Source organism: Pelodiscus sinensis, chromosome 32 (genome assembly GCF_049634645.1).
Source record: "Pelodiscus sinensis isolate JC-2024 chromosome 32, ASM4963464v1, whole genome shotgun sequence".
Classification (NCBI taxonomy): Eukaryota; Metazoa; Chordata; order Testudines; family Trionychidae; genus Pelodiscus; species Pelodiscus sinensis.
In genome coordinates, this window is record NC_134742.1 from 11,538,473 (window position 1) to 11,563,751 (window position 25,279).

General features: G+C 58.3%; 2 protein-coding genes across 3 annotated transcripts in view; both read right to left on the minus strand.

Annotated features, from left to right (window-relative positions):
• The window catches only part of PPP1R18 (protein phosphatase 1 regulatory subunit 18), a 34,586-nt gene extending 17,088 nt beyond the window's left edge, over positions 1-17,498 (minus strand). The window contains exons 1-2 of one of the 2 annotated variants that reach the window (XM_075913434.1): positions 17,299-17,498; positions 9,600-12,036 (exon numbers count right to left, since the gene is read on the minus strand). In XM_075913434.1, the coding sequence (XP_075769549.1) occupies positions 9,600-11,522 (1,923 nt within the window). In that variant the 5' untranslated portion in view covers positions 11,523-12,036; positions 17,299-17,498. Of the gene's footprint in view, positions 1-9,599; positions 12,037-12,937; positions 13,078-17,298 lie in introns of those variants that run through there. The other variant, XM_075913433.1, reaches the window with a different exon arrangement.
• A 181-nt stretch (positions 17,499-17,679) lies between these two features.
• On the minus strand, positions 17,680-22,963 carry NRM (nurim). Its single transcript, XM_075913441.1, has 4 exons — positions 22,768-22,963; positions 21,154-21,356; positions 20,451-20,627; positions 17,680-19,377 (listed from the first exon to the last, which is right to left on the minus strand). The coding sequence occupies exons 1-4, from the start codon at positions 22,889-22,891 to the stop codon at positions 19,057-19,059; spliced, it is 825 nt and encodes a 274-aa protein (XP_075769556.1). The 5' UTR covers positions 22,892-22,963; the 3' UTR covers positions 17,680-19,056.
• Between the last annotated feature and the right edge of the window lie 2,316 nt (positions 22,964-25,279).

A 25,279-nucleotide genomic window follows, 5' to 3' on the forward strand; every position in this document is an offset into this window, starting at 1 on the left:
CCTCCGGCAGAGAAAGAGCTGTGTGTGGGGAAATGCGTCCGGAGCAGGAGCTGCACGAAAAACCCACGCGGGAATTGACTCTCGAGGGGGGGGGGGGGTCACAAAAGGAACACGCAGCAGGACGGCGCCAGACCTGAGATAAAGGGCACCTGACCTGACTTGGAATGCACTCTGGAAGGATCTAGAGCAGCAGGTGCCTCTGCTGCATTCTAGAGCAACACACGCTGGAGGGTTCTAGATCAGCGGTGCCTCTGCTGCCTTCTAGAGCAACAAGCCCCCCAACCCTACAGTCTAGATCCTCCGCCTGCCCCTGAGCTGCATTCTAGAGCAGCAGGCCTCTCCGAAGCCCCGTGTTCTAGAGTGGCGCCTTGCCTCCATTGCTTCATTCTAGAGCAATGGGCCTCTCCACAACCCTAAAACAGCAGCTCGCACCCCGTTGCTGCCCACAATGACAGCACCATCTAGGGACCCCCGTGTTTTAGAGCTTCAACTTGCCTCCTTTCACACCTTTCTAGAGTGACGAGGCCTCTCCCACTGGGCTCCGGAGTGCTAGTGCCTGTGTTCTAGAGCACCTGCCCCCCCCACATTCTAGAGCTTCAGCTCACCTCTCGTCAGGCCCCACAGCCCAGTGGTCTGGAGCACAGAATCGTCTCCTTTCACCGAATTCTAGAGCCACAGACCCCTCCAGGGCTTCTAGAGCGGCAGTCCCCGAGCCCATCTTCTAGAGCTTCAACTCTCTGCCCCTTCCCCACATGCCAGAGAAAGAGCCCCCCTCCACTGCACTCCAGAGCAACAGCCTGCCCCCTCTCGAGTTTCTAGAGCCGCAGGCTGCCATCCCTGCTGTGTGTTTTACAGCATCCGACACCTCCAAAGCTTTCCAGAGCAACAACCACTCCGTTATAGAACAACGGGTCTCTACCGATTCATTCTAGAGTGACTGCAATGGCATTCTAGTGCCCCTCTCCCGGCACGCTCTGCAGTGGCAACTTGCTCTCTGTGCAATGCTTTCTAGAGCAACCCCCTCCCCCCGCCGCACTCCCGAACGAGACAGTGTTCTAGAGGGCTTACAGGGCCAATCCTGCGTTCTAGAGCCCCCCCCCCCGCCCCGTTTTAGAGCCACAGGCCCCTCCAGTGCATTCCAGCATGACTGGCCCTGCAATCTAGACCAACAGTTACCAACATGGCATTCTAGAAGTGCACATGCAGCTGTCTTCTAGAGCATCGCCCGCTATGGCGAGAACTGCTGCTGTGATTGCAACAGCAATTGCTGCTGTGTCCTGGCCCTGTTTTGTAGAATAGTTAGCTACTGGGCTATTCCGGAGCCTCAGCCGCTACATGCTTGTAGAGTAACGAAAAGCCCCACAGTGCTCTAGAGCAACCATTGCCCGAGTATTCTAGAGCTGCTGAGAAAGTCCTGGTGCTGCTGGGCTCCATCCCAGGTTTGGGGCTGATCACAATAGTCTAGAGTGAAAGCCATGACGGTATTCTGGAGCAATGCTCCCCACCTTTTTCTGGAGACACGGGGCTCTAGCTCCGTAAGATGCTAGATCCATATACACCCAGGCCCCATACATGGAGGTTGCTCCATCAAAGTCAGTGTAGGAGCGGTGACTGACACCAGCCACAGAAATCGCACCCTCAGGCTCCAGAGCACTCTAGATTAGGTCCTTAAAGGACCATGGCAACACATGGAGGGGGGCTAGCTTGGCTTGGTCACAGCGTGGGTGCTCACCAAGACCACGTGGGTTTGCGGAGGTGAGTCATTGCTATTGTAACACCAACAGGTGGGATCGAACCTGGAACCTCTGGAGCTTAGTGAATGAACCTCTACTGCATAAACTAAAAACCAGCTGGCTGATCTCTCAGGCCATAGAGCAGACTCATTATTCTCACTGGAAGGAGTCTCACACCAAGTCTACGCTTCACAATTAAAGATGTGCAGTTCCAGCTAGGGGAACTGAGCAGATGGAGTCTGCATACCTTAAATCAAATTTATCCGGCATCCGCACTGCAGGAGGTCAATGGGAGAAAGTCCCATAGACTTCCCTTACTCCTCAAGACCCCCTGAAGTACCAGGGTTGACGGAAGTGCCATCAGAGTTCGATTTAGCGGGTCCTTACTAGACTCACTAAATCGAATCCCGCAAGATTGATTTCTGGTGTGTGGCTCCTCCCAAAAGTGTAGACAAGGCCTCGGTGACACGAGATGGGACAGTATACCATGCCCAGCAGGTATGGGGGTTACACTATCGTTGCCAATAAGGGAACAGTTGGGAGTCAGATAAAGAAACAAACCCATATGGAGATGAGACAGTGATCCGGATCCATGCAGGGACTGAATAGACAGAGGGGGAAGGATGGATGCATTAGAGAGATGGACAGATAGATGCATGGGGGTAACTAAAGGGAGAGATAGACGTGTTGTGTATGGATTCGAGCGAGAGAGACATGAGCACAGGCAGATGGACGATTTATGGACAGACTAGGCAAAATACTCTCCTATTTTTAAAAAGTATATTGATTACTTTAGAGCAGCGCAGTATTTATTTTGCCATTCCGCACCGCTATCATGGGCTACTTCAGTAATTTAATACTCCTGTGACCTGACACTGTAGACTACACTGCAATTGTTCCCCGTATTTTTGAGTCCTTAATATAGAACACGGCAGAGTTATCACAGTATTGAGACCTACTACTTCCCCACACCTCCTGAACGCTAAAATAGGGTGTGGGGTGGGTTTTTTTTTTTTTTTTTTTACAATAATTGCCGTGCAATACTGAAACAACTGAGCAGCATTCTGATTGATTCACGGGAAGACGAAAGAATTCGGAAGCAATTCCTATGAAATACTGCCGCGATCTACTGTTCTTCCGCTTGTTCAAGAACTCCTCCTACATGGGAAGAGCCAGGACCACCAAATGTGGTAGGCAGCTTCCTCTTATCCTAACTTAAAGCAAGCTCAGGGTATGGTTGTGCCAGGACAATGGGACGGGCCTGGAATGGAATTGCTTCTCATAGAACCACACAGAAAAGAGACAGCATCACCAGGCAGTGAAAGGGGCTTTCTGGAGGGGTCCCTTCCCCCACCATCTAGGACTATCCCAGCCCCGAGCCTCTCAACATCCTCCGAGTACCCTTTAGGGAGGATGGGGTGTGCTGGAGCTTCCCTCTCCTCCTGCAATTTGCCTGGGGACATTGCTGGTGGTTCCTCTTGGTCCAGGTGCGAGGAGACAGTGTCCAGTTTGCTGCATTCCTCGCTCTGGCTGGGGAATGCAGGGGGCAGATGAACCTGGATCTGCCCCAGCTGGGCGGACATGCCCCCCTCTCCCGGCTGAGTCAGCTGCAGCGGCCATGGAGAGGCGCTTCTCACTTGGCCCCAAGCTGCAGTGGTGAGAGACGGCTGGGGTTGTCCTCTCTCCCTGCTACAGCCTGCATCCTGACCCCCTCCTCCCCAGCCTCACCCCACAGCCATGATTTCAATGAAGAAAAACAACAAATGAATTGAGTTACAGACCCGAGCAAATCTTCTCATTTAACAAGACTTCCCTGTAGGATATTCTAGCATAGGGGACATTACGGCAATAATGTAACTCTTCTGTGCCCTTTTACGCTACTATCCGCTGGTGCTTTACAGGGACACGGTGTGGGAGGTTATATCATATAGTGGACCAACTGCTGCTGGTGAAAGAGAAAAGTAAAGTTGGTCCAATAGGAACAGCCAGACTGGATCAGACCACAGATCCATCTAGCCCAGTGTCCTGTCTTCCAACAGTAGCTAATGCCAAGTGCCCCAGAAGGAATGAACAGAACAGGAAATCATTGAGTGATCTCTCCCATCGCCCACTCCCAGCTTCTGACAAACAGAGGCTAAGGACACCCTGGCTAATAGCCATTGATGGACCTAACCTCCATGAATCTATCTAGCTCTTTTTTGAACCCTGTTCAAGTCCAGGCCTTCACCACATCCTCTGGCAAGGAGTTCCACAGGTTGGCTGTGCACAGTGTGAAGAAAAAACTTCCTTTTCTTTGTTTCAAACCTGCAGCTTATTCATTTCATTGGGTGACCCCCTACACAAGACCCAATACAAGATATAACCTCGCCCCTGGGACCCACCTGGCCACAGTGACACTGCTGCTGTTGCAGTAACTGACTGCAATGCTATCGCAATTTAACCGCACCGTCAGTACTCTAGTATCTTCCTGTGTGTGCTGTGGGACATTAAAATAATGTAGCCACTTTGTCATCTGTTCCTTTAGAATACTCTAGTATCTTGCAGCAATCTGGAGTACCACTACAGTAATTTAGCAATATTGTGATGTTACTCCAGAACGCTGTAGTAATTCGAGCAATACTATAGCTCAGTGGTTCCCAAACTTTTCGGCATCACACCCCCTTTTTGATTTTTGAGAAACCCTCATCCTCCCCCCCGCCATAGCAGCAAAACTTGTTGAGAAAAGAGAAGAGAGAAAAAAAAAAGGAACTGACCAGGGCTGAAAAACAAAAATAGCAACAAAACTTATGGGGAGGAATTGACTGGGGGGGGGGGGGGGGCGAGCTGGGTCACCTTGCACCCTCCCTGGAATTTCTTCATGCCCTCCAGGGGGGCACGCCCCCCAATTTGGGAACCCATGTTCATAGCTAATTGCACTTTCTGATAGCTTCTAACTGTGGAGGACTCGTGTCCTTTCTTATATTTACTACTAGCAGATTTACCTGGTGTTGCTCAGGTCTGTAATTCGGGAAATCCATCAAGTGTATTGTGTTTCTTCATCCCTCTAAATTCCTGTCATTCGCTATGTTTTCACAAAAAGGGGCTCTAGTCAATTTGGCTTCCGATAATATTTTCTTCTACTTGCAAACCTTCCGCATTGATGGAGCTGGGCCAACACAGAGCACTACTCCAAGGCTACATCTAGACTGGCACGATTTTCCGGAAATGCTTTTAACGGAAAAGTTTTCCGTTCAAAGCATTTTCGGAAAAGAGCATCTAGATTGGCATGGATGCTTTTCCCGCAAAAGCACTTTTTGTGGAAAAGCATCTGTGGCCAATCTAGATGCGCTTTTGTGCAAAAAAGCCCTGATCTCCATTTTCGCGATCGGGGCTTTTTTGCGCAAAACAAATCTGAGCTGTCTACACTGGCCCTTTTGCGCAAAAGGGACTTTTGCCCGAATGGGAGCAGCATAGTATTTCCGCAAAAAGCACTGATTTCTTACAGTAGATCGTCAGTGCTTTTGTGGAAATTCAAGCGGCCAGTGTAGACAGCTGGCAAGTTTTTCTGGAAAAGTGGCTGATTTTCCGGAAAAACTGGCCAGTCTAGACACAGCCCAAATGCCTCTGTTTTATTTCTTTTTGGTAAGGTTGATGGAGAAGCAAACCTGGTTCCAGGTTCCTCCTAGCTTTTCTGGCTCGTCTTGGTTCAGTCTTTTTCAACATTCACTCACTGATGTCACTTTTGAGGACTGGACTTTCTTGGGTGATTCTGTCTCGTTTCTGTTTGGTTTGATGAGAAGCAATCCCATTCCAGGCACAACGCAACCCTGACCTTGCTTTAAGCGATGATCAGAGGAAGCTGCATGCCAAATGTGTTGGCCCTAGCTCTTAATTTTTAGGAGGAGTTCTTGATCAAACAGACCAAGTCTCTAAACTATATAGTTGATATATAATGCAGTAATCTAGCAAAGCTGTTATTCTGAAGCACTCCGGGGGTTTTGAAATATTTTTGAGCAATGCTGCAGCAAGTACCAAAAGGACAATGTTATTGCTCTTGAATACTCTAGGGCTACGTCTAGACTGGCATGATTTTCCGAAAATGCTTTTAACGGAAACGTTTTCCGTTAAAAGCATTTTCGGAAAAGCACGTCTAGATTGGCAGGATGCTTTTCCGCAAAAGCACTTTTTGCAGAAAAGCGTCCGTGGCCAATCTAGACGCACTTTTCCGCAAAAAAGCCCCGATCGCCATTTTCGCCATCAGGGCTTTTTTGCGGAAAACACTACTGTGCTATTTTCACTGGCCCTTTTGCGCAAAAGTCTTTTGGAAAAAGACTTTTGCCCAAACGGGAGCAGCATAGTATTTCCGGAAAAGCACTGACGATCTTACATGAGATCGTCAGTGCTCTTCCGGAAATTCAAGTGGCCAGTGTAGACAGCTGGCAAATTTTTCCGCAAAATCATATGATTTTGCGGAAAAACTTGCCAGTCTAGACACAGCCTAGTCATTTGCAGTGTCTTTGAGCAATGGCACAGCTAACGTTACAGCCCAGTGCTCTCGACTTTAACGTAGTCCCTACAGAACACCAGAGTAAAGTCATTGTTTTGCGATCTGTTCCTCTCAAGCACTCAAACAGTCTGCGGTGTCTTTCCGCTGCACTACAACAATCCAACAGCGTGACAGTCCCTTATTTTAAAATGTTGCCGTATTTACTACAGGTTGAACTCTCTAGTTGAGCACTCTCTGATCCCGCAAAATCCCTGGTCCAGCATGATTTAAGTGAGCCGGATATCCATGTATCATAGAATCACAGAACACTAGAACTGGAAGGGACCTCGAAAGGCCATTGAGTCTAGTCCCCTGCCCTCACGGCAGGACCAAGCACTGTCTAGACCAAATAGTGCTCTGCGAAACCCTGGGGTTCCATGACGTGAAAGTAAGGGTTCTGCAAGAACCTGATCACTCCCACCCCCCCAGAGCCGGTCTTAGGGGCGAGCAAGCCGGGCAGTTGCCCAGGGGTGCCATTTTCAAGGGGCCGACTGCTACCAGCGTTTTGGAGGGGTTTTTTTTGTTTGACACTTTTTCCACTTTTTTTTTGGTTGAACAGTTTTCCCCGGCATTTTTTTTTTTAAAAAAAAAAAGGGTTCCATGGCCAAATAAAATTGAGAAACGCTGGTCTAGACCATTCCTGACAGGTGTCTGTCTACCTCAGTATTTCCCAATTTTATTTGGCCACGGAACCCTTTTAAACTCAAAAGAATTTTGCGGCACCCCTAAGAACATTCGTATATCGGATATATAACAGGTGATCACACCATTGACCGACGGCATGCACAGCGCTGAGTGTGACATCATCGTCCCCACTTTCTGGCTAAGCTGGCATTACACAGGGACACTTATTGTGGCAAACAGAAAGGAAAATTGTTTTCAATAAAATTCATAAATTCTGAAATACTATTTTTTGAAATCGTAAAATGGTATCGTCATGGAATTTTCTCACGGAACCCTTATTTTCACTTCACGGAACCCCATTTGGGAAACACTTGTGTAACCTGCTCTTAAATATCTCCAGTGATGGAGATTCCACAACCCCCCTAGGCAATTTATTCCAGTGCTTAACCACCCTGACAGGAAGTTTTCTTAATGTCCAACCTAAACCTCCCTTGCGCTCAAGCCCATTGCTTCCTGTCCTGGTCTCAGAAGCCAAGGAGAACAATTTTCTCCTCTCCTCTCTGTGACACTCTTTTAAATACCTGAAAACCGCTAGCATGTCCCCTCTCAGTCCTGTCTGTTCTAAACTAAACAAGCCCAGTTCGTTCACTCTTCCCTCATAGCTCATATTTTCTAGACTTTTCATTCTGGCTGTGTCTAGACTGGCCAGTTTTTCCAGAAAATCAGCCGCTTTTCCTGAAAAACTTGCCAGCTGTCTACACTGGCCGCTTGAATTTCCGCAAAAGCACTGACGATCTCATGTAAGATTTGTCAGTGTTCTTGCAGAAATACTATGCTGCTCCCGTTCGGGCAAAAGTCCTTTTGCGCAAAACTTTTGCGCGAAAGGGCCAGTGTAGACAGCTCAGCTTTGTTTTCCGCAAAAATGCCCTGATGGTGAAAATGGCGATCGGGGCTTTTTTGCGGAAAAGTGTATCTAGATTGGCACGGACGCTTTTCCACAAAAAGTGCTTTTGCGGAAAAGCGTCCGTGCCAATCTAGACACTTTGTTCCGAAAATGCTTTTAACGGAAAACCTTTCCGTTAAAAGCATTTGCGGAAAATCCTGCCAGTCTAGACGTAGCCTCTGAATGTGGCCACGTTTCCCACGGTCCCATAACGTGTGTTTACAGCCACCAGTTCTGGCTCTCAGGGTTCTGTGCTGTTCTTTAGCTCCAATTTACCCCTAAATGTCTTCTAAGCACCCAGCAAGGAGCAGAAGTGTTGCTAATGCTGCTAGACAATTTTGATCTCCCGTGGTCCAGCAAGTTCTGTGGTTCGGCACCCATCAGGTGCGGAGGGTGCCGGACTAGAGAGGTTCAACCGGCATATAATACGAGAGAAATTTGCAAGTAGCATGGTCTGTTACTCTAAAGTACTCTAGCCGGCTGTAGTTATTTTGGGCAGTCTAACAGTATCATGGCCCATTAATCTAGTATTTTACTATTCTACCCCTCTATACTAGACCCCCGTATTACTCACAGACTATATTTATTTACTATATAAAACGAATACGAGCCGGACTTCTCAAATACTCCAGTACTCCAGAGCAGGGATCCTCAAGTTTAAGGAGCATAGTGGGACGTCGATTTGTCCAGCCACCTCCTTGGGCTCTGTGGTCAGTGCCAGCCGGGCTGACCCCTCCCCGCCGGGCATGAATTCAGACCACCTGCCCAACCAGGGACTGTTTCTAGTGCTGAGAAACTGAGCAGAGCTTTCAGCTGCACAAACGCCACGGAGGCTCAGCCACAGTGTTTAGCCAGGGGATGCCTTTTGCCTAGCGACTGTCCCAGCTAAATGAGCCCCTTATGAGGCAAAGAACAGACCAGCCACTGTGCCCGCCGCTGCATCTGTCCGGGGGCAACCCCAGACCCCGGCTCGGGTCACATGAGTGAAAAGGCTTTTGTGGATCACCCCCTTTCCCTCGGGGCCCCCCTCCCCACCCGGCCTCTGGCAGGGATCCCTGGCGAGCGAGAAAGAAGGCTCCCAGGTCCTCCAAGGCTACTGAGGCTTCGGGCCAAGGGGGAAGCGGGCTGAGACCTAACAAACTCACTTCATGCTGGGGCCGGGGAATGGGAGGGGTAGGGGGTGGGGGATGGGACACGGGGCCTTGCTCCTCGCGGGGGCACCAGCTCCTAGCCACAGGAATTGGAATCAAGCGCACAATTTCCACCCTCTGGGCCCCGCCCTTCCTGCTCCAACGCCGTGCGAACGGTGTGAGAACACTCCGGTGCCACGTCCCATGCCACGCCCGGCCTCCGCCACGTGCCCTATGCCCCGGGCCCACGAGGGACAGGGGCGCCGCCCAATGGGTGCAAGGCTCAGGTGGGAGGTCAGAGGTCAGCTGTGGCTAAGGTCGCACGCAGCGGCAGCGTGGGAATTCCCATGCTGAACCCAGAAAGAGGAGGAGAAGCAAGAGGGAGGGAGGGAGGGAAAGGAAGAACACGGCAGAGTGAAAGAAAGAATAAAAAAGGTGAGAGGCGGGAAAAGTGAGAGCACGAAGCAGAGAAAAAGAAAGCGAGACACGGAGGAAGAAAGAAGGATGCAGAGTGGGGAAAAGAGGTGCATGAATGAAGAGGCGCGTGAGAGAAGCAAAAAGCAATGCAAAGAAAAAGAAAGTGAGCAGGGAAAAGAAGAACGTGGAAGGGCGAGAGCAAGAGGAGGTGAAGAGCGCGTTGGTACCTTTTTCCGGTGTGGGTCATTCTTGGCCAGGCAGGATTTCTGCAGCGACAGGTAGCCTCCGATCACCTGGATCTCCTCCGCCGTCGGGTAGCGCTTCTTGACCGGCGCGCCGGCCGCCTTCTCGGACACTGCGGGGCCCCCCTCGCCCTCCACACCGTTCTCCACGGCCGGCGCCGGCGCCTTGCGGGGGTTGATGGTGATGGTGTTGCCGCTCCGGCGCTGCACGGCCGGGTGGGCCAGGGCACAGGGGCCCCCCAGCTCCCGGGGGCCCCGGCCCCCGCGCCTCATGGCCTCCCCCTCGGCTGGCTCCTCGGTGCTGACCGGGAGGGGAAGCTGCTCGCGGCTTGGGGAGGAGGAGGAGGAAGTGGAGGCCGGAGAAGCGCTGGTTTCCTGACGAGCCTCGTCGAGGTCTGGGGGAGGGGACGGAGCCGTCCGCCGCGGCACCACCACGAAGGAGTTGCGCGAATGCAGACGCAGGCTGGCCAGGGCCTTGGCTTGGGCTTCGGCATCCAAGATGGCGTCGACGGCCGGGCCTGAGGCGTCCCCGTCCTCAGCCCTGCTCCCCCTGTCCACGGAGGGGGCCTCTCCACCCGGCGTTCCTGGCATCACCAAACTGCCGCCGCCACCGTCACGCCTCTCCGGCGAGGCGGCGCCTCTGGCTTGTAGGCCCAGCCCCATCGTTGCTAGGCCGGCGCAGGCCTTAGGTCCCCTCTCCGGAGAAGCTGCTGTTTGGGGTTGTAGGCCCGGAACCGCCGCCCTGCCATCGCGCCTCATTCCCTTCTCCGGCGAGATGGCCTCCGTGCCCGGAGCCCCCAGCGTCACAGCCCCCGTGCCGCCGCCATGCCAGGCTCCTCTATCTGGAGAACCGGCGTCCCTTCCCCGAGGGGCTGGCGCCACCGCGCCCTCACGCCGGGCCCCCCTTTCCGGCGAGGCGGCCTCCCTGCCCCACGCTTTGCCAGTGGGCGAGCGCCGAGGCGGGCTCTCCGGCCTGGCCTCGGATCTGGCTTCGAACTGGCTGCGGTAGGACGCCACGGTGAAGGGCAGCGGCGAGGGGGCCAGGCCCGGCAGGTCGCGGGGAGGGCTGGGGGTGCCGCTGCGGCGCTGGCCCGAGCCGGGCGGTTTCCTCGCCGCCAGGGGGCGTTCGTAGGAGCCGTCGGCGAGGTTCTCGGTGCTGAGGGACCTGAGCGGCCGCGGCGGCGGGTCCTCCTGGCCGAAGCGGCTCAGCAGCTTGCTGACGCGCCCGCGGCGTTGCTCCGGGAGGCCCGGCCGGCTGTCGGCCTCGCCCCGGCTCTGGCCGAAGGAGTTGAGGTCTTCCACGCTGCGGCTGAGGGCCGATTTGACGATGAAGACTTCGCCGGCCCGGATCTCGGTCACGCTCCCGCCGCGCCGGGCCAGCAGCTCGTTCAGGGACTCCACGCTGCCGGATTTGGCCTCGCCCCGCCGCTCGGGCCCCGGCGACACCGCTCCCGGCACCGACTCAATGATGATGACGTTGTCGGCCTGGAGGGTCCTCACGCCGGGGCGCTGGCCATATAGCTCCACCAACTGCTTAGCCTTGGCGCTGGCCGGCTCGGCCTCCGGCGCCGTCGTCTCCTTGCGCCGCTTTTCCAGCTGGATAAAGGGGTTCTGGTGCACCGGGCCGATTTTCTCTTGCAGCACGGCGCTCTCCTCCGGGCTTGCCCCGATGCCGGGTGGCCCCGCCACGGCCGAGGGGGCTCCCACACTACCGCCCTCTGGCTCCGAGAAGGAGGCGCCGGAGCCTTGCTTGGCCCGTCGGCGCTCGATGATTTCCCGCTTCCAGGCCGGCATCTTGGCCATGCGGTCCTGCTGCTCCCGCTCTCTGCGCCGCGCCTCTTCCTCTTCCTTCCGCTTCCGCTCCAGCAGCTGCAGCTTCCACTCGGGCAGGGCCGGGGCCGACGCCATCCTCGCCCCGGGGTGGGGGTGGGGGGGGGGCAGGGAGGGAAGTGGGGAGGAGTGTTGTGGGGGGAGAGGCAGGGAGAGGGTCACAAGGAGGGAAGGAAGAAGAGGGGGAACGGAGGGATAGTTGAGGATGAACGGGAGGGACAGAGTGTGAACAAGGGCAGGGTGGAGGAAAAGGGGGGGAATGCAGGAGAGTTTAAAGGGAGGGCTAACGTGCCGGGGCAGGAAGCAGAGTTTCGGAGGAGGAGGGGAGGAAGGAAGGAGCCGAAACAGAGGACTAGCTGAGGAGGAGGAAGGGCGGCCGGGGGGGGGGGGGGGGGGGGAGTTAGGGAAGGACTAGCAGGACGGAGGGATAGAGAAAGCGTGGGAGAAGGAAGAGGGGGACGGAGGAGAGCTGGAATGAGAAGTGGGAGAAAGGAGGGATGGCGAGAGAGCCGGGGGGAGAAGGGAGAGGCCGGGAAGAGGGATAGTGGAGCCGGCAGAGGGAACTCCCAGTTCCCCCCTCCCCGGCCCGGCTCTGGAGGAAGAGAAAGAGGGGGGAGAAAAAAATAGAAAAGATGAAAAAAAAATCCCTAAAGTTCCGCCTGTGGCCAGCCCTGCGATTTCCGGAGGGGGCGGGCACTGCTCGCCCCACCCGCCCGCCTGACAGCCCCGCACGCGGCTGGGAATCCCAGACCCCCGGGGAATCCAGGAGTCCGGGGATGGGGAGAGGCTCAGCTCTGACTGGGTGGGCAGGGGAACCCAGGAGTTGGGGGGGGGGGGGGAAGGACAGCTCTGACTGGGTGGGCAGGGGAACCCAGGAGTTGGGGGGGGGGGGAAGGACAGCTCTGACTGGGTGGGCAGGGGAACCCAGGAGTCGGGGGGGGGGGGAAGGACAGCTCTGACTGGGTGGACAGGGGAACCCAGGAGTCGGGGGGGGGGGGGAAGGACAGCTCTGACTGGGTGGGCAGGGGAACCCAGGAGTCGGGGGGGGGGGGACAGCTCTGACTGGGTGGGCAGGGGAACCCAGGAGTCGGGGGGGGGGGGAAGGACAGCTCTGACTGGGTGGGCAGGGGAACCCAGGAGGGGTGGGGGGGGCAATAGGTCAGATGGGGCAGTGGAACCCAGGAGTCCGGGAGGATAGGGGTGGGTAAAGGAGCCCAGGCGTCTGGGCTGGGGGCAATACATCTAGACCCCCCCCCCCACGCCAGAGTAAGCTCCAACCTAGGTGGCTCCGAGGACCCCAGGCGTCCGGATGGGGGGCGGGATTGGTGGCTTTTTTGGGTGGGGTATCACCCTGGACCCCAACCCCCCCCCCCACTCTGGCTCAGCCTAGCTGGACTAAGGGACCCAGGCGTGGGGGGGGGGGGCTGGAATGAAGCCTGTCAATCAGCACAGCACTGGGGGGGGGGGGGAGAGCGAGGCAGGGGAGAATTTACCGCGGGAAGTAACGGGACCCAGACGTCAGGCGGCTCCTTGCGGCGCGGGGGGGGGGGGCTCCTCGTTCCCCGCCGAACCCAGGCGTCCGGGGCTGGGGGGGGGGGCGGGTTCCAGGCCGCCTTTTGTCAGCGACGATCCGGCGTGGGGGGGGAGGGGGGGACCCAGGCGTCCGGGCGCGGAGCTCGCAGGCTCCTATTGTCGGCGGCGCAGAGGGCGGGCGGGGGGGGGGAGGGAGGGATGGTGAAGGGGGGGGCAGCAAATCTCGGTGGGACCCGGGCGTCCGGGCGTGCAGCTGCTATTGTTAGCGGCTGGCTGGGAGGGGAGGGGAGGGGAGGGGAGGGGAGGGGGGTTGCAAATCCGTGAGACCCGAGCGTCCGGGCGGCTCCTCTTGTCGGTGTGTGGGGGCGGATCGGAGCCTCGCAGGGACCCCGGCGTCCGGGGGAATTTCCCGGCTCTCCGCGGCGCGTCTGCCCCCTCCCCCAGCCGGGCGGGCTCTGCCCCTTTTTTAAGGGGGGGGGACGAGACGATGTGCTGCCCCCCTGGGCAGGCGCGGGGGGGGGGGAGGGGGAGGTAGGAACAAGACGCCAGCCGAGCCGTTTAATCCCCGCCTGGCTGATCCGCCCCCCCCTCGGAGAGGAGAGATGGGGGGAGGGGAGGGGTGGGGGAAAGGGGGTCTTTGTGTATAAACAGAAGGGGAAGGCACAAGGCGAGGGGTGGGGCTCTGGTAGCAGAGGGGTGGGGGGTTGGGCTAGTGGCGGTGCGGGGGGAGGGGAAGGTCTGGACAGATGCGGGGCTGGGGGGCGTTATGGGGCTGGGGCGGTCTCTCGGAAGATGGGGGCGGGGGAGGAGGTCAGGGATGGTTCTGCGGGGGGGGGGAGGAGAGTGGGTTGCGATGGGACTGGGGTGGCTGAGGGGTCAGAGATGGTTGTGGGGTGGGCGGGGGGATGAGGCTGGGATAGCGAGGCTGTGTGGGGTGGGTTGGGATGGGGAGGGTGGGACTGGGATGGGGGAGGGGTGAGAAATGGTTATGGGGTGGATCGGGGGATGGGGCTGGGATAGCGAGGGTTATGTGGGGCGGGGTGGGGTGGGTTGGGATGGGGAGGGTGGGATTGGGGTGGGGGAGGGGTCAGAGATGGTTATGGGGTGGGTTGGGGGGTATGGGGCTGGGATAGCCAGGGTGTGTGGGGTTGGGAAGGGGAGGGTGGGTCTGGGGTGGGGGAGGGGTCAGAGATGGTTATGGGGTGGGTTGGGGGGTATGGGGCTGGGATAGCCAGGGTGTGTGGGGTTGGGAAGGGGGGGGTGGGTCTGGGGTGGAGGAGGGGTCAGAGATGGTTATGGGGTGGATCGGGGGATGGGGATGAGATAGCGGTGTGTGTGTGTGAGGTGGAGGATCAAAGTGTGGTTCTGGGGTGGGGGAGGGTGTGCGGGTTGGGGCTGGGATAGGGAGGCTGTGTAGGCTGGGGGGTTCTTGGTGGGGGATTCCCTGCCTCTCTAGGGGTGCTGATAATGTAGGGGCACTAGGGGTGAGGGGCTGTCACATCCCCTGGTTTGAAGTGGTTTCCATCTTATGTAGAGTTTACAGTTCAGTCCGGTGGTTCTCAGCCCTGCCCCATACACAGTATTCCAGCCCCGCTGTTAGGGGTCAGGCTCTGATCTGGGGAGTGCCCAGCTATTTGCATTGAGAGATCGGGGGACAGTGATGTGAGGATTTCGGCTTGGTCCCTAGAACCTCTGAGCGCAGGGGATTTAAAGCAGGGGGAGCAATTTCTCAGTGGTTCTAGGGGTACAGAGAGTTGCAGATGGTGGTTTAGGGGGTAGAAATTGGGCTGTCAGAGCTTGGGGGTGGTGGATGGCAGCGGATTGATGTGCAGCCTCATCCAGCATCTCAGAAGTTGCTGGCTCCCGGCTGACCTGCCCTGGCACCCCCCACCACCCTATTTGTTATTGTAGGGTTCCCTTGCTGATTTGTTGTAAGGCAACACAAATGCTGGTGCCCTTGTGCAGACCTGTGTGTTATTGTAGGGTCTCTCAGGCATACGGGGGGGGGGGGGTTGTTGATTACACCAGGGAGCCCTGGGAAGGACACTTTTATTTTGGTAGGGTCGCACAGCAACAGGCGGGATTTTTAATACACCACCACCCCCTGGAGGTCTGGTTGAGGAATTGCACCATTTGGGACCCCAAGTCTCCGTGAGGTAAGGAGGACAAGGAGAGGCAGGCGCCCGCATGCCAGGTGAGGCAAAGGGCACCTCTTCCAAGAAAACCCACCCCTAGCATGTAAACCTTGCTGCAGGCTAACAGAAAAATTCCAAACCCTTCCCCTGGGATGCAGCCATCTCTGGGGAGGGACAGAGAAGTAACAGCCCCACATTTTAGGAGGGGGCTCCCTAGGCCAGTTACAATCGCAAAGCACGGTGGGCTGTAGGGCGAGACTACAGTAAGCTGTGTGGGAATTAGGCCAGGACAGCAGCGGTGCCACCGCACCTCGTGGGAACAGGACATGAGGATATTTACAAACTTCCCCCGCGCCCGGCCCGATACTGCACCAGGGTGTCAGGATCAACCCTGAGCGCCGGGGGTCAGCGCCCCCTACAGAGCCCCTGCTCTGCTCCCTTGTTCCAGCGCTAACCCTGCCTGACCCTTCAAGATCAGACAAGCGCCTTAGTGAAGGCCGCTCCCTCCCCGCCAGCTGTCTGCAGCCTCTAATCCAGCAGGAATGCATGACGCACGCATGCCGGCAGGCCTGTGTCATAGGCCCAGCCCCCGGCCTCAGGCCTGGGAACTGCCAGGCCCCTGCCTGCCTGGCTACAAGCAGCCATGGGGGACAGACACCGAACCCACCATCCTCCTGGGAGGGACTAGAAACCCTGCCAGAGAGCAGTGGGTTTCAACCTTGCCCCACCCTGAAAAATTTCAAATGGTGGAATAGACCCCTTGAAAATCTTAGCCATCTCCTGGGTACCCTGAAACCATTGACAGAGTGACATGGCCCCCGTAATGCAGAGATGTAACAGACGGCTGAGGCGAGTTTGCCTGTACCAACACCATCCCCTAGTCCCCAGACATTAAAATGCAGTACCTAGTTTGCCTGTAGCAACACTGCCCCCAACAGGTAGAGACTGTGAAATGCTATTGCTAGTTTGCCTGTCCCGACACCGCCCCCTAGTCCCTAGAAATTAAAATGGAATAGTTAGTTAGCGGTGTTGCTACAGGCGGTGACAGTGAAATGCTACAGCTAGAAAAACTTGAAAAACAACAAATAGTCTAGCTGCATCTTAATGACAAACAAAATATGTAGATGGGATCCTGAGCTTTTTTGGGTATAGCTCTCTAGCTAGTTTGCCTGTACCGATATGGCCCCCTGGTGGGGGGACAGTGAAATTTGATAGCTAGTCAGCCTGTAGCAACATTGCCCCCTAGTGGGTAAATTAATGGAGATGCCTATCTCCTAGAACTGGAAGGGACCTTGAAGGGTTCAGTTGAGTCCAGTCCCCTGCCTTCACAGTGGGACCAAGTACCATTCCTGACAAATTTTTGCCCCAAATGGCCTCCACAAGGATTGAACTCACAACCCTGGGTTTAGCAGGCCAATGCTCAAACCACTGAGCTATCCCTCCCCCTCTAGCCCCTGCCCATCTGCGGAGCATACAGTGAGGGGGAATCTCCTGGCCAAAGGCAGCTTCTGCCCCATGGAGCACTGGAGGAGGGGAAAAAAAAAGAGGATCGGGACTAGGAGTGGGGAGAGGGCTGGAGCGTAAACAGCAGCGCAGCTGGCAGACAGATGGTGCCTCCTGGGGTATCAAGATTGGGGTGGGAGGCAGTGTGCATGCAGCCAGTCATGAACGGTGACCCCCAGGTGAATATCGCCTGGCAGAAAATCCCAGTCCCCTAGTGGGCCCGATCCTTGCTTTTCTTTTCCTTCCCTAAACTTTCCGTGGACCCCCTATAGTACCATCACAGACCCACAGGTTGGGAACCACTGCTATAGCTAGTTCGCCTGTACCAACACCACCCAGGCGAGAGACACAGTGAAACACACTAGTTTGCCTGTACCAACACTGCCCCCTAATGGAGCAAATGCCCTCGGGAGTGGGCCTGTATCAACACTGCCCCCTGGCGGGGAGACAGTGAAACGCTGTGTTGTGTGCCTGAATTAACACTGCCCCCTGGCGGGGAGACAGTGAAACGCTGTGTTGTGTGCCTGAATTAACACTGCCCCCTAGTGGAGAGACAAGAGAAACGCTGTTTTGTGTGCCTGTACTAATACTGCCCCCTAATGGCGAGTGGTGGTATAAAACCAGTAGTGTGCTCAGTGGATTGTTCCATAGTGCAATGCCGTGGCTAGTTTGCCCGTACTAACCCCGTCCTCCGGCAGGGAGTACCGCAACGACCGGCTTGTCTGCCACAGGCTCTTGAGTGTTCGCAGAGCAGCGTGTTTCTGGAATAGCAACAGGTCTGTCCCCTGCACTGCCGAGCTCTGGTCTGTTTCACAGTTAAGGACACAGAGGAAAAGGACAAATGACTCTCGATGTCAAGTGGAGAGTGGAAAGGAACCCAAGAATCCTGACTCCCAGCCCCCCCTTTTCCTTGCCCCCCCCTGCTCTAACTACTAGACCCCACTCCTCTGCCACAGCTGGAGAGAGCCCAGGAGTCCTGGCCCCCTGCTACCCCTCTGCTCTAACCATTAGACTCCTCTCCCCTCCCCGAGCTGGGGGGAGAACACAGGAGGCAGACAAGTGTGTAAAAGCAGCAGCGACTTTTCTTTTTTAATTTTGGGAAAAAAAAAGTTCTCTCAGCTCGCACAAAAATCAGAAATACAAAAATACTTTATCAGCTTTGGGCGAAGACGACCATGTTAAAAAAACCCTTCGGTGCTTAAAAATAAAGGGTCCCGGTTAAGGCACTGGGATCCCCTGCCAGAGCCAGGAATCGAACCCAGGAGTCCTGGTTCCCAGCCCACTTGCTCTAAGTCCTAGGCCCCCCATCTCCTGCCAGAGCTGGGGATAGGGATAGGACCCCCCCAGTCCTGACTCACAGCCCCCTGCTCTAAACCTTTCCACTCCCAGAGCTAGACCAGAATCCAGGAGTCCTGACTCCTAGTTTCATGCCCAGCGACTGGGGTCCTGGGCACAGAACGAGCCACCCCTCAGCCCCTGCCACCCCACAACCGGGCTGCTACTCACTGCTGAGACCGCCAGCAAGAGGGCGGTGAAGTGCCCAAAGGAGACGACTGGTCCGGGAACCCGTCAGTGTGAACCACAAGGCACAGAATGGTGGGCGGGCGGGAATGGCTTTTGGCTCCTAGGGAAGAGAGTTGGAAAAGGGACCCCCCCCCACAAGGGGAAAGGTGCCACGTCCCAGTCCTCAATCTCCTGAGCCAGCCAGTCCCCCACCCTGGTGTTGGATCAGAGCCCGAGCCCCCCTACAGGGGACATGCCATTCGCCAAGTCCAGAATAAGCCCCACTCCCCAGTGTGTGACTGAATTCTGCACAGATTTATCGTTGTTTTGTGTTTCAAAACACACTTTCAGAGACTCTTTCTGCAGCCACAAGTGCGGCTCGAAACAAAACATGCTGGGTAAAGCCGCCGGGTAAAACCCAGGAGTCCTGATTCCCAGCCTCAAGTCAAGCCTCCGACCATTAGATCCCACTCCCCTTCAAGAGCTGGGGATGGAACCCAGGCGCCCCGCCTCTCAGCCCCCTCTTGCTCTAACCACTAGCCCCCACTCCTTTCCCAGAGCTGGGAAAGAGAACCCAGGAGTCCAGGCTCCCCAACCCTTTCTTGCTCTAACCACTAGTCCCCACTTCCCTCCCAGTGCTGGGGACAGAATGGAGGAGACCTGCCTCCCAGCCTGCCTTACTCTAACCACTAGCCCCCACTCCTCTCCCAGAGCTGGGGATTGAACTTAAAAATCCGATGCAAGGAGGCTGGCGCCTAGTGGTTAGAGCAGGGGGGGGCTGGGAACTGCTGTCTCTGGGAGGGAGTGGAGCCTAGTGGTTAGAGCAGGGCTTGGCTTGGCATTTGCAGACGCTAGGCACTCAGAGGAGCTAATTCTACAGGAACTAGTGCAGGACTCTTGAGCTCAGAGCCTCAGTGCATGGTAGAGGCCCTGGCCCCTCAGCTCTCCTTGGCAGCCGCCGGGCCGTTGCGGGCCAGCAGGTCCCCATAGGCAGCCTCCTCGCGGGAGAAGACCAGGAACTTTTTATCCAGCTGGGCGCGCAGGTAGAGATAGTCCTGCTGGTCCAGGGCGTGCCCGCAGCTCAGGTAGAGGGTGAAGAGGCTGGCCAGCAGGAGGCGATCCAGGGACAGGCAAGGCACCACCCACAGCACCAGCAGGAACTCCAGGTAGACGGGGTGGCGGAGGTGGGAGTAGAGCCGCAGGACTCGCACGGACTTCAGCGCTAGCGGGTCTCCCATGCCCAGGCAGTGGTAATAAACCTGGGGGAGGGGCAAAGGGCAGAGCTGAGACACGCCCTGCTCCAGAGCAGAGCTGGATCCCTGCTGGCGCCCCCTAGGGGAAAGGCTCCATGTCGCCTTCACAGCCAGCCAGTCCCCCAGGCCGGAGCCACATTGGATCTGGCGCCCCCTAGAGGAGAAAGGCTCCATGTCGCCTTCACAGCCAGCCAGTCCCCCAGGCCGGAGCCACATTGGAGCTGGCGCCCCCTAGGGGAAAGGCTCCATGTCACCTTCACAGCCAGCCAGTCCCCCAGGCCGGAGCCACATTGGATCTGGCGCCCCCTAGAGGAGAAAGGCTCCATGTCGCCTTCACAGCCAGCCAGTCCCCCAGGCCGGAGCCACATTGGAGCTGGCGCCCCCTAGGGGAAAGGCTCCATGTCGCCTTCACAGCCAGCCAGTCCCCCAGGCCGGAGCCACATTGGATCTGGCGCCCCCTAGAGGAGAAAGGCTCCATGTCGCCTTCACAGCCAGCCAGTCCCCCAGGCCGGAGCCACATTGGATCTGGCGCCCCCTAGAGGAGAAAGGCTCCATGTCGCCTTCACAGCCAGCCAGTCCCCCAGGCCCGAGCCACATTGGATCTGGCGCCCCCTAGAGGAGAAAGGCTCCATGTCGCCTTCACAGCCAGCCAGTCCCCCAGGCCCGAGCCACATTGGATCTGGCGCCCCCTAGGGGAAAGGCTCCATGTCACCTTCACAGCCAGTCAGTCCCCCAGGCCGGAGCCACATTGGATCTGGCGCCCCCTAGAGGAGAAAGGCTCCATGTCGCCTTCACAGCCAGCTAGTCCCCCAGGCCGGAGCCACATTGGATCTGGCGCCCCCTAGGGGAAAGGCTCCATGTCGCCTTCACAGCCAGCCAGTCCCCCAGGCTGGAGCCACATTGGATCTGGCGCCCCCTAGAGGAGAAAGGCTCCATGTCGCCTTCACAGCCAGCTAGTCCCCCAGGCCGGAGCCACATTGGATCTGGCGCCCCCTAGAGGGGGAAAGGCTCCATGTCACTTTCCACACCCCTCCTGAGCCAGGCACCTCTCCAGCCCTGGCTGCGTGGGGCCGAGATACCTGCTTGACTCCCATGAGCTCGGCGTAGTCGAAGATGAGGATGACGCTGAAGATGACCAGCCAGGCGATGAAGTGCAGGATGAAGCAGAGGAGCGGGACCCAGGTGTCCCAGGGCTCCGTGCAGGCGTCCCAGAGCAGGGGGCCGTGCCGGACGGGCTGCCAGTACCGCATCAGCAGCTGCGGGGGAGCCCCATTTGAAATGGCTCTGCCGGTGCCCCTCAGTCCCGACCCAGCCTCGGGCTCCCCCCAGCTCTGCCTGTGCCCCTCACCTCCTCCCACAGCCCCCTGCCCTGGGCTCCGCCCCCCCATTACCTACTAGCCCCCCCAGCTCTGTCGGTGCCCCTCACTCCTGACCCGCAGCCCCTGCCAGCCCTGCCCAGTGCCCCCAGCATCGCTCACTCCCAACCTGCAGCCCCTGGCTAGTCTGGCCCTGCCCCCTGCCCCACCCCCAGCTCTGCTGGTGCCCTAATTCAGCCCCAACCCACAGCCCTCAGCTAGCCCAGCTCCGCCAGTGCCCACATAGCCTGGCTACCCCAGACCCTGGGATCCCCCCAGTTCTTCCGGTGCCCCTCAACCCCCACCCACAGCCCTCTGCCTTGAGCTCCCCTCACTCCCGACCTGCAGCCCCTGACAGTCTAGCTCTGCCAGTGCCCCTCACTCCCAACCCCTCCTAGCCCAGCCCAGGGCTTCCCCCAGTGGGTACCTGCAGGGCCAGGGAGGTGCAGAAGACGTAGAAGGATCGCTGCAGCACCCCGAAGCAGCTGGCAGTCCAGCGCTTGGCCAGCGCAGTGGCCATGAGGCTGTGCTGCAGCACAAACAGCATCACCAGCCCCAGGTCCATGGCCAGGGGCTGCAGTACCCGGGGGTCCTGCAGGGCAGCTCCCCACTGCGGGCTGGGGGAGGCCTCTGCAAAGGGGGAGACAATGATTAATGGGAGGCAGAAAGTACCCAGGAATGAGCTACCCATTTGGGTCCCTCCCCTCCTCTCCCCCAGAGCCCTGCTCCCTCCTCTGCCCCCAGTTCCCTCTTTGCTCCCAGCTCCTGCCCTAGGCCCCAGCAGGACCCAGCTTAACCACCCTGCCTTGCCCATGGCTTCTGCCCCCCGTCCCAGCTCTCCGGCATTCCCCCCTAACCTCTCCCCACTCTGCTTCACCTGGGTCTCCCCTCTCCTGCAGCCCCCACTATTCCCACAACCCCCGGATTGGGAGGAGCTTTCCCCAGGATCCACCCTGTCTCCCCAGAGACCAGCCTCCAGGGAGGGGCTTACCCTGGGTCTCCTCCCTTTTTCCACTCCCGCCTTGGATCTCCTCTAGGTCTCTCTTCCCAAACTCCTCCCCCACCAGGAGTCTCCTTTGGGGCACCCTCCCCTCCCAACCGCCAGGGTCTCCCTCAAGGTCTGGTCTCCCTTGCTAATTCCCCTCCCCCAGGTAGGTCTCCCTCCAGGTCTCAACCCCAGGTCTCTCCTGCACCCTCTCCTCCTGGTCTCCCCCCAGGTCTCTCCTGCACCCTCTCCTCCTGGTCTCCCCCCAGGTCTCTCCTGCACCCTCTCCTCCTGGTCTCCCCCAGGTCTCTCCTGCACCCTCTCCTCCTGGTCTCCCCCCAGGTCTCTCCTGCACCCTCTCCTCCTGGTCTCCCCCAGGTCTCTCCTGCACCCTCTCCTCCTGGTCTCCCCCCAGGTCTCTCCTGCACCCTCTCCTCCTGGTCTCCCCCCAGGTCTCTCCTGTACCCTCTCCTCCTGGTCTCCCCCCCAGGTCTTTCCTGCACCCTCTCCTCCTGGTCTCCCCCCCAGGTCTTTCCTGTACCCTCTCCTCCTGGTCTCCCCCAGGTCTCTCCTGTACCCTCTCCTCCTGGTCTCCCCCAGGTCTCTCCTGTACCCTCTCCTCCTGGTCTCCCCCAGGTCTCTCCTGCACCCCCCTCCTCCTGGTCTCCCCCCAGGTCTCTCCTGCACCCCCCTCCTCCTGGTCTCCCCCCAGGTCTCTCCTGCACCCCCCTCCTCCTGGTCTCCCCCCAGGTCTCTCCTCCTGGTCTCCCCTGCACCCTCTCCTCCTGGTCTCCCCCCAGGTCTCTCCTGCACCCTCTCCTCCTGGTCTCTCCCCAGGTCTCTCCTGCACCCCCCTCTCCTCCTGGTCTCCCCCCAGGTCTCTCCTGCACCCTCTCCTCCTGGTCTCTCCCCAGGTCTCTCCTGCACCCCCCTCTCCTCCTGGTCTCCCCCCAGGTCTCTCCTGCACCCTCTCCTCCTGGTCTCCCCCAGGTCTCTCCTGCGGTCTCCCCTCCACCTCCGCATGCCCCCGGTCTCCCCAGCCTCGGCCCTACGCACCCGGCCGGCCCGCGCCGGGCAGCAGGGCGCGCAGCGAGGTGAAGCGGACCAGCTCCACGCCGGTGCCGAAGGTGAAGAGGAAGCTGCCCAGGGCCGGGACCAGCAGCAGCAGCTGGGCCGCCATGGCGGGCAGGGAGCCGGGGCGGGGACGCCGCTTCTCCCGCCGTCCGGACAGACCCGCCCGGGGGCGGGGCTTCCCCCGGGATCCCCCTTCCCCAGTGACGCGCCTCTGGGGGGAGGAGCTTCCCCAGGATTCCACCCCCCCCCGTGACCCTCCGCGGCCCCGGGATCCCCCTTTCCCCTTGCAGGGCCAAGCAGGGGCTTCCCCCGGGATCCCCTTCCCCAGTGACGCGCCTCTGGGGGGAGGGGCTTCCCCAGGATTCCACCCCCCCCGTGACCCTCCGCGGCCCCTGGGATCCCCCTTTCCCCTTGCAGGGCCAAGCAGGGGCTTCCCCCGGGATCCCCTTCCCCAGTGACGCGCCTCTGGGGGGTGGGGCTTCCCCGGGATTCCATCCCCCCCTGCCGTGACCCACCCTGGCCCCGGGATCCCCCTTTCCCCTTGCAGGGCCAAGCAGGGGCTTCCCCCGGGATCCCCTTCCCCAGTGACGCGCCTCTGGGGGGTGGGGCTTCCCCGGGATTCCATCCCCCCCTGCCGTGACCCACCCTGGCCCCGGGATCCCCCTTTCCCCTTGCAGGGCCAAGCAGGGGCTTCCCCCGGGATCCCCTTCCCCAGTGACGCGCCTCTGGGGGGTGGGGCTTCCCCGGGATTCCATTCCCCCCCGCCGTGACCCACCCTGGCCCCGGGATCCCCCTTTCCCCTTGCAGGGCCAAGCAGGGGCTTCCCCCGGGATCCCCTTCCCCAGTGATGCGCCTCTGGGGGGAGGGGTTTCCTCCAGGATTCCCCTCTCCAACCCGGGATTCCCCTTCCTCGGCCTGGGGAGGGGCTTCCCCCGGGGATGCCCCTTCCCTGGGACTCCCCTCTAGGGGAAGGAGCTTCCCACCCCTCCTCCAAGGGAAGGGTTCCCCCCAGAATCCCTGTCCCCCAGCTTCCCAAGCCCCCAAGGGAACCTCTCTCCTCTTGGGAATACCCCTCTTTCTGGGCTCGCCTCCCCTCCCCAATAGGCAGGACTGATCCCTCCCCTCCCCCCCAAAAAAGGCCCTTCCCCTGTAGGGGGAGCCAGGTAACCCTCCCCAGACCCGCCCCACAGTCCCTGTCTGGATCCCACGCTGCCCTTCACCCCCTGATGGGGACACCCTTAGGGCCCCCCTGCCCTGCCATCCCCTCACTTTGGGGATCCCCCAGAGATTCCCCATCAGCTCCCCACCCAGGGATGTCCCCCAATGTCCCCCCAAGTTACCCATCACTCAGGAATATCCAAGGACTCCCACCCAGCTCCAGATCAACCCACACAGCCCTGTCTGAGGCAAGTGGGGCTGCCTTTCCCCCACCCCCTCCACCATCGCCCCAGCCCTACTGGCTCCCTTGGCTCCCCCCGCATTGTCCCCAGGACCCCTTGCATACTGTCCATCTTGCCTCTTAACCATGGTCGTCCCCACCATCCTTGGGGGGGGTCACTCACATGGCCCCCCCGGGACGCTGTCACGATGCTAACCCATGGCCTCCCATGTGTTCTGCCTTTTACACCCTGTCCCAGGGAGCCAGCAACGTTAACTCCACCCCATGTTTAGAGGCACGGGGACCATATGTTCTGATTTTCTAGGACAATCCTAATATTCAGGGCGTTGTCTTACACACAGGCATCTCCCTCTCCCCACGCCTGTCCCGATGTTTCAAAAGGACAGATTGTCACTGGAAAAGGTTCAGAAAAGGACAACAGAATTGATGAGGGGTTTGGAATGGGTGCCCTAGGAAGAGAGATTAAAAAGACTGGGACTTTTCAGCTTAAAGAAGAGGAGACTAAGGGCAGGGCCGGCCTGAGCCATTTGCATGCCCCAGGCCCTGGGAGCGTGGCGCTGTCCCTGGGAATGTGACGCAGGCGCAGCCCTGCCCCATGGCACCCGGCACATGAGTGGCACCGCCCTGGGCATGCGGAGCATGTGCAGTCCTGTTCCTGCCCGGCCCGGCAGCTCCGCGTGGCACCCCCTACAATGGGGCGCCCCGGGTGGTAGCCTGGCTTACCCGTTCCTTGGACCGGCTCTGCCTAAGAAGAGACAGGATCGAGGTTTATAAAATCATGACAGATGGAAAGAAAGTGGATGAGGAAAAGTAATTTACTTATTCCCACAACATAAGAACTAGGGGTCACCAAATGTAATGAACAGGCAGCAGGTTTAAAAGAAACAAAAGGACGTTTTTCTTCACTCAGCGCACAGTCAACCTGTGGAACTCCTTGCCAGAGGATGTTGTGCAGGCCAGGGCTTTCATAGGGTTCAAAAAAGAGCTAAATAAATTAATGGAGGTTAGGTCCACCAATGGCTATTAGTCAGGATGGGCAGGGATGTTTGTCAGAGGCTGGAAACGGGCGACAGGGGAGGGATCACTTGATGATTC

Excerpts from the sequence above, each read along its gene's own strand:
- NRM (XM_075913441.1), bottom strand. The coding sequence starts at position 22,891 with ATGGCGGCCCAGCTGCTGCTGCTGGTCCCGGCCCTGGGCAGCTTCCTC. Across the intron at positions 21,357-22,767 it reads GCCCGGCGCGGGCCGGCCGG|AGGCCTCCCCCAGCCCGCAG; the intron begins GTGCGTAGGGCC and ends CCCCCTTTGCAG. Across the intron at positions 20,628-21,153 it reads GCACCTCCCTGGCCCTGCAG|CTGCTGATGCGGTACTGGCA; the intron begins GTACCCACTGGG and ends GCTCCCCCGCAG.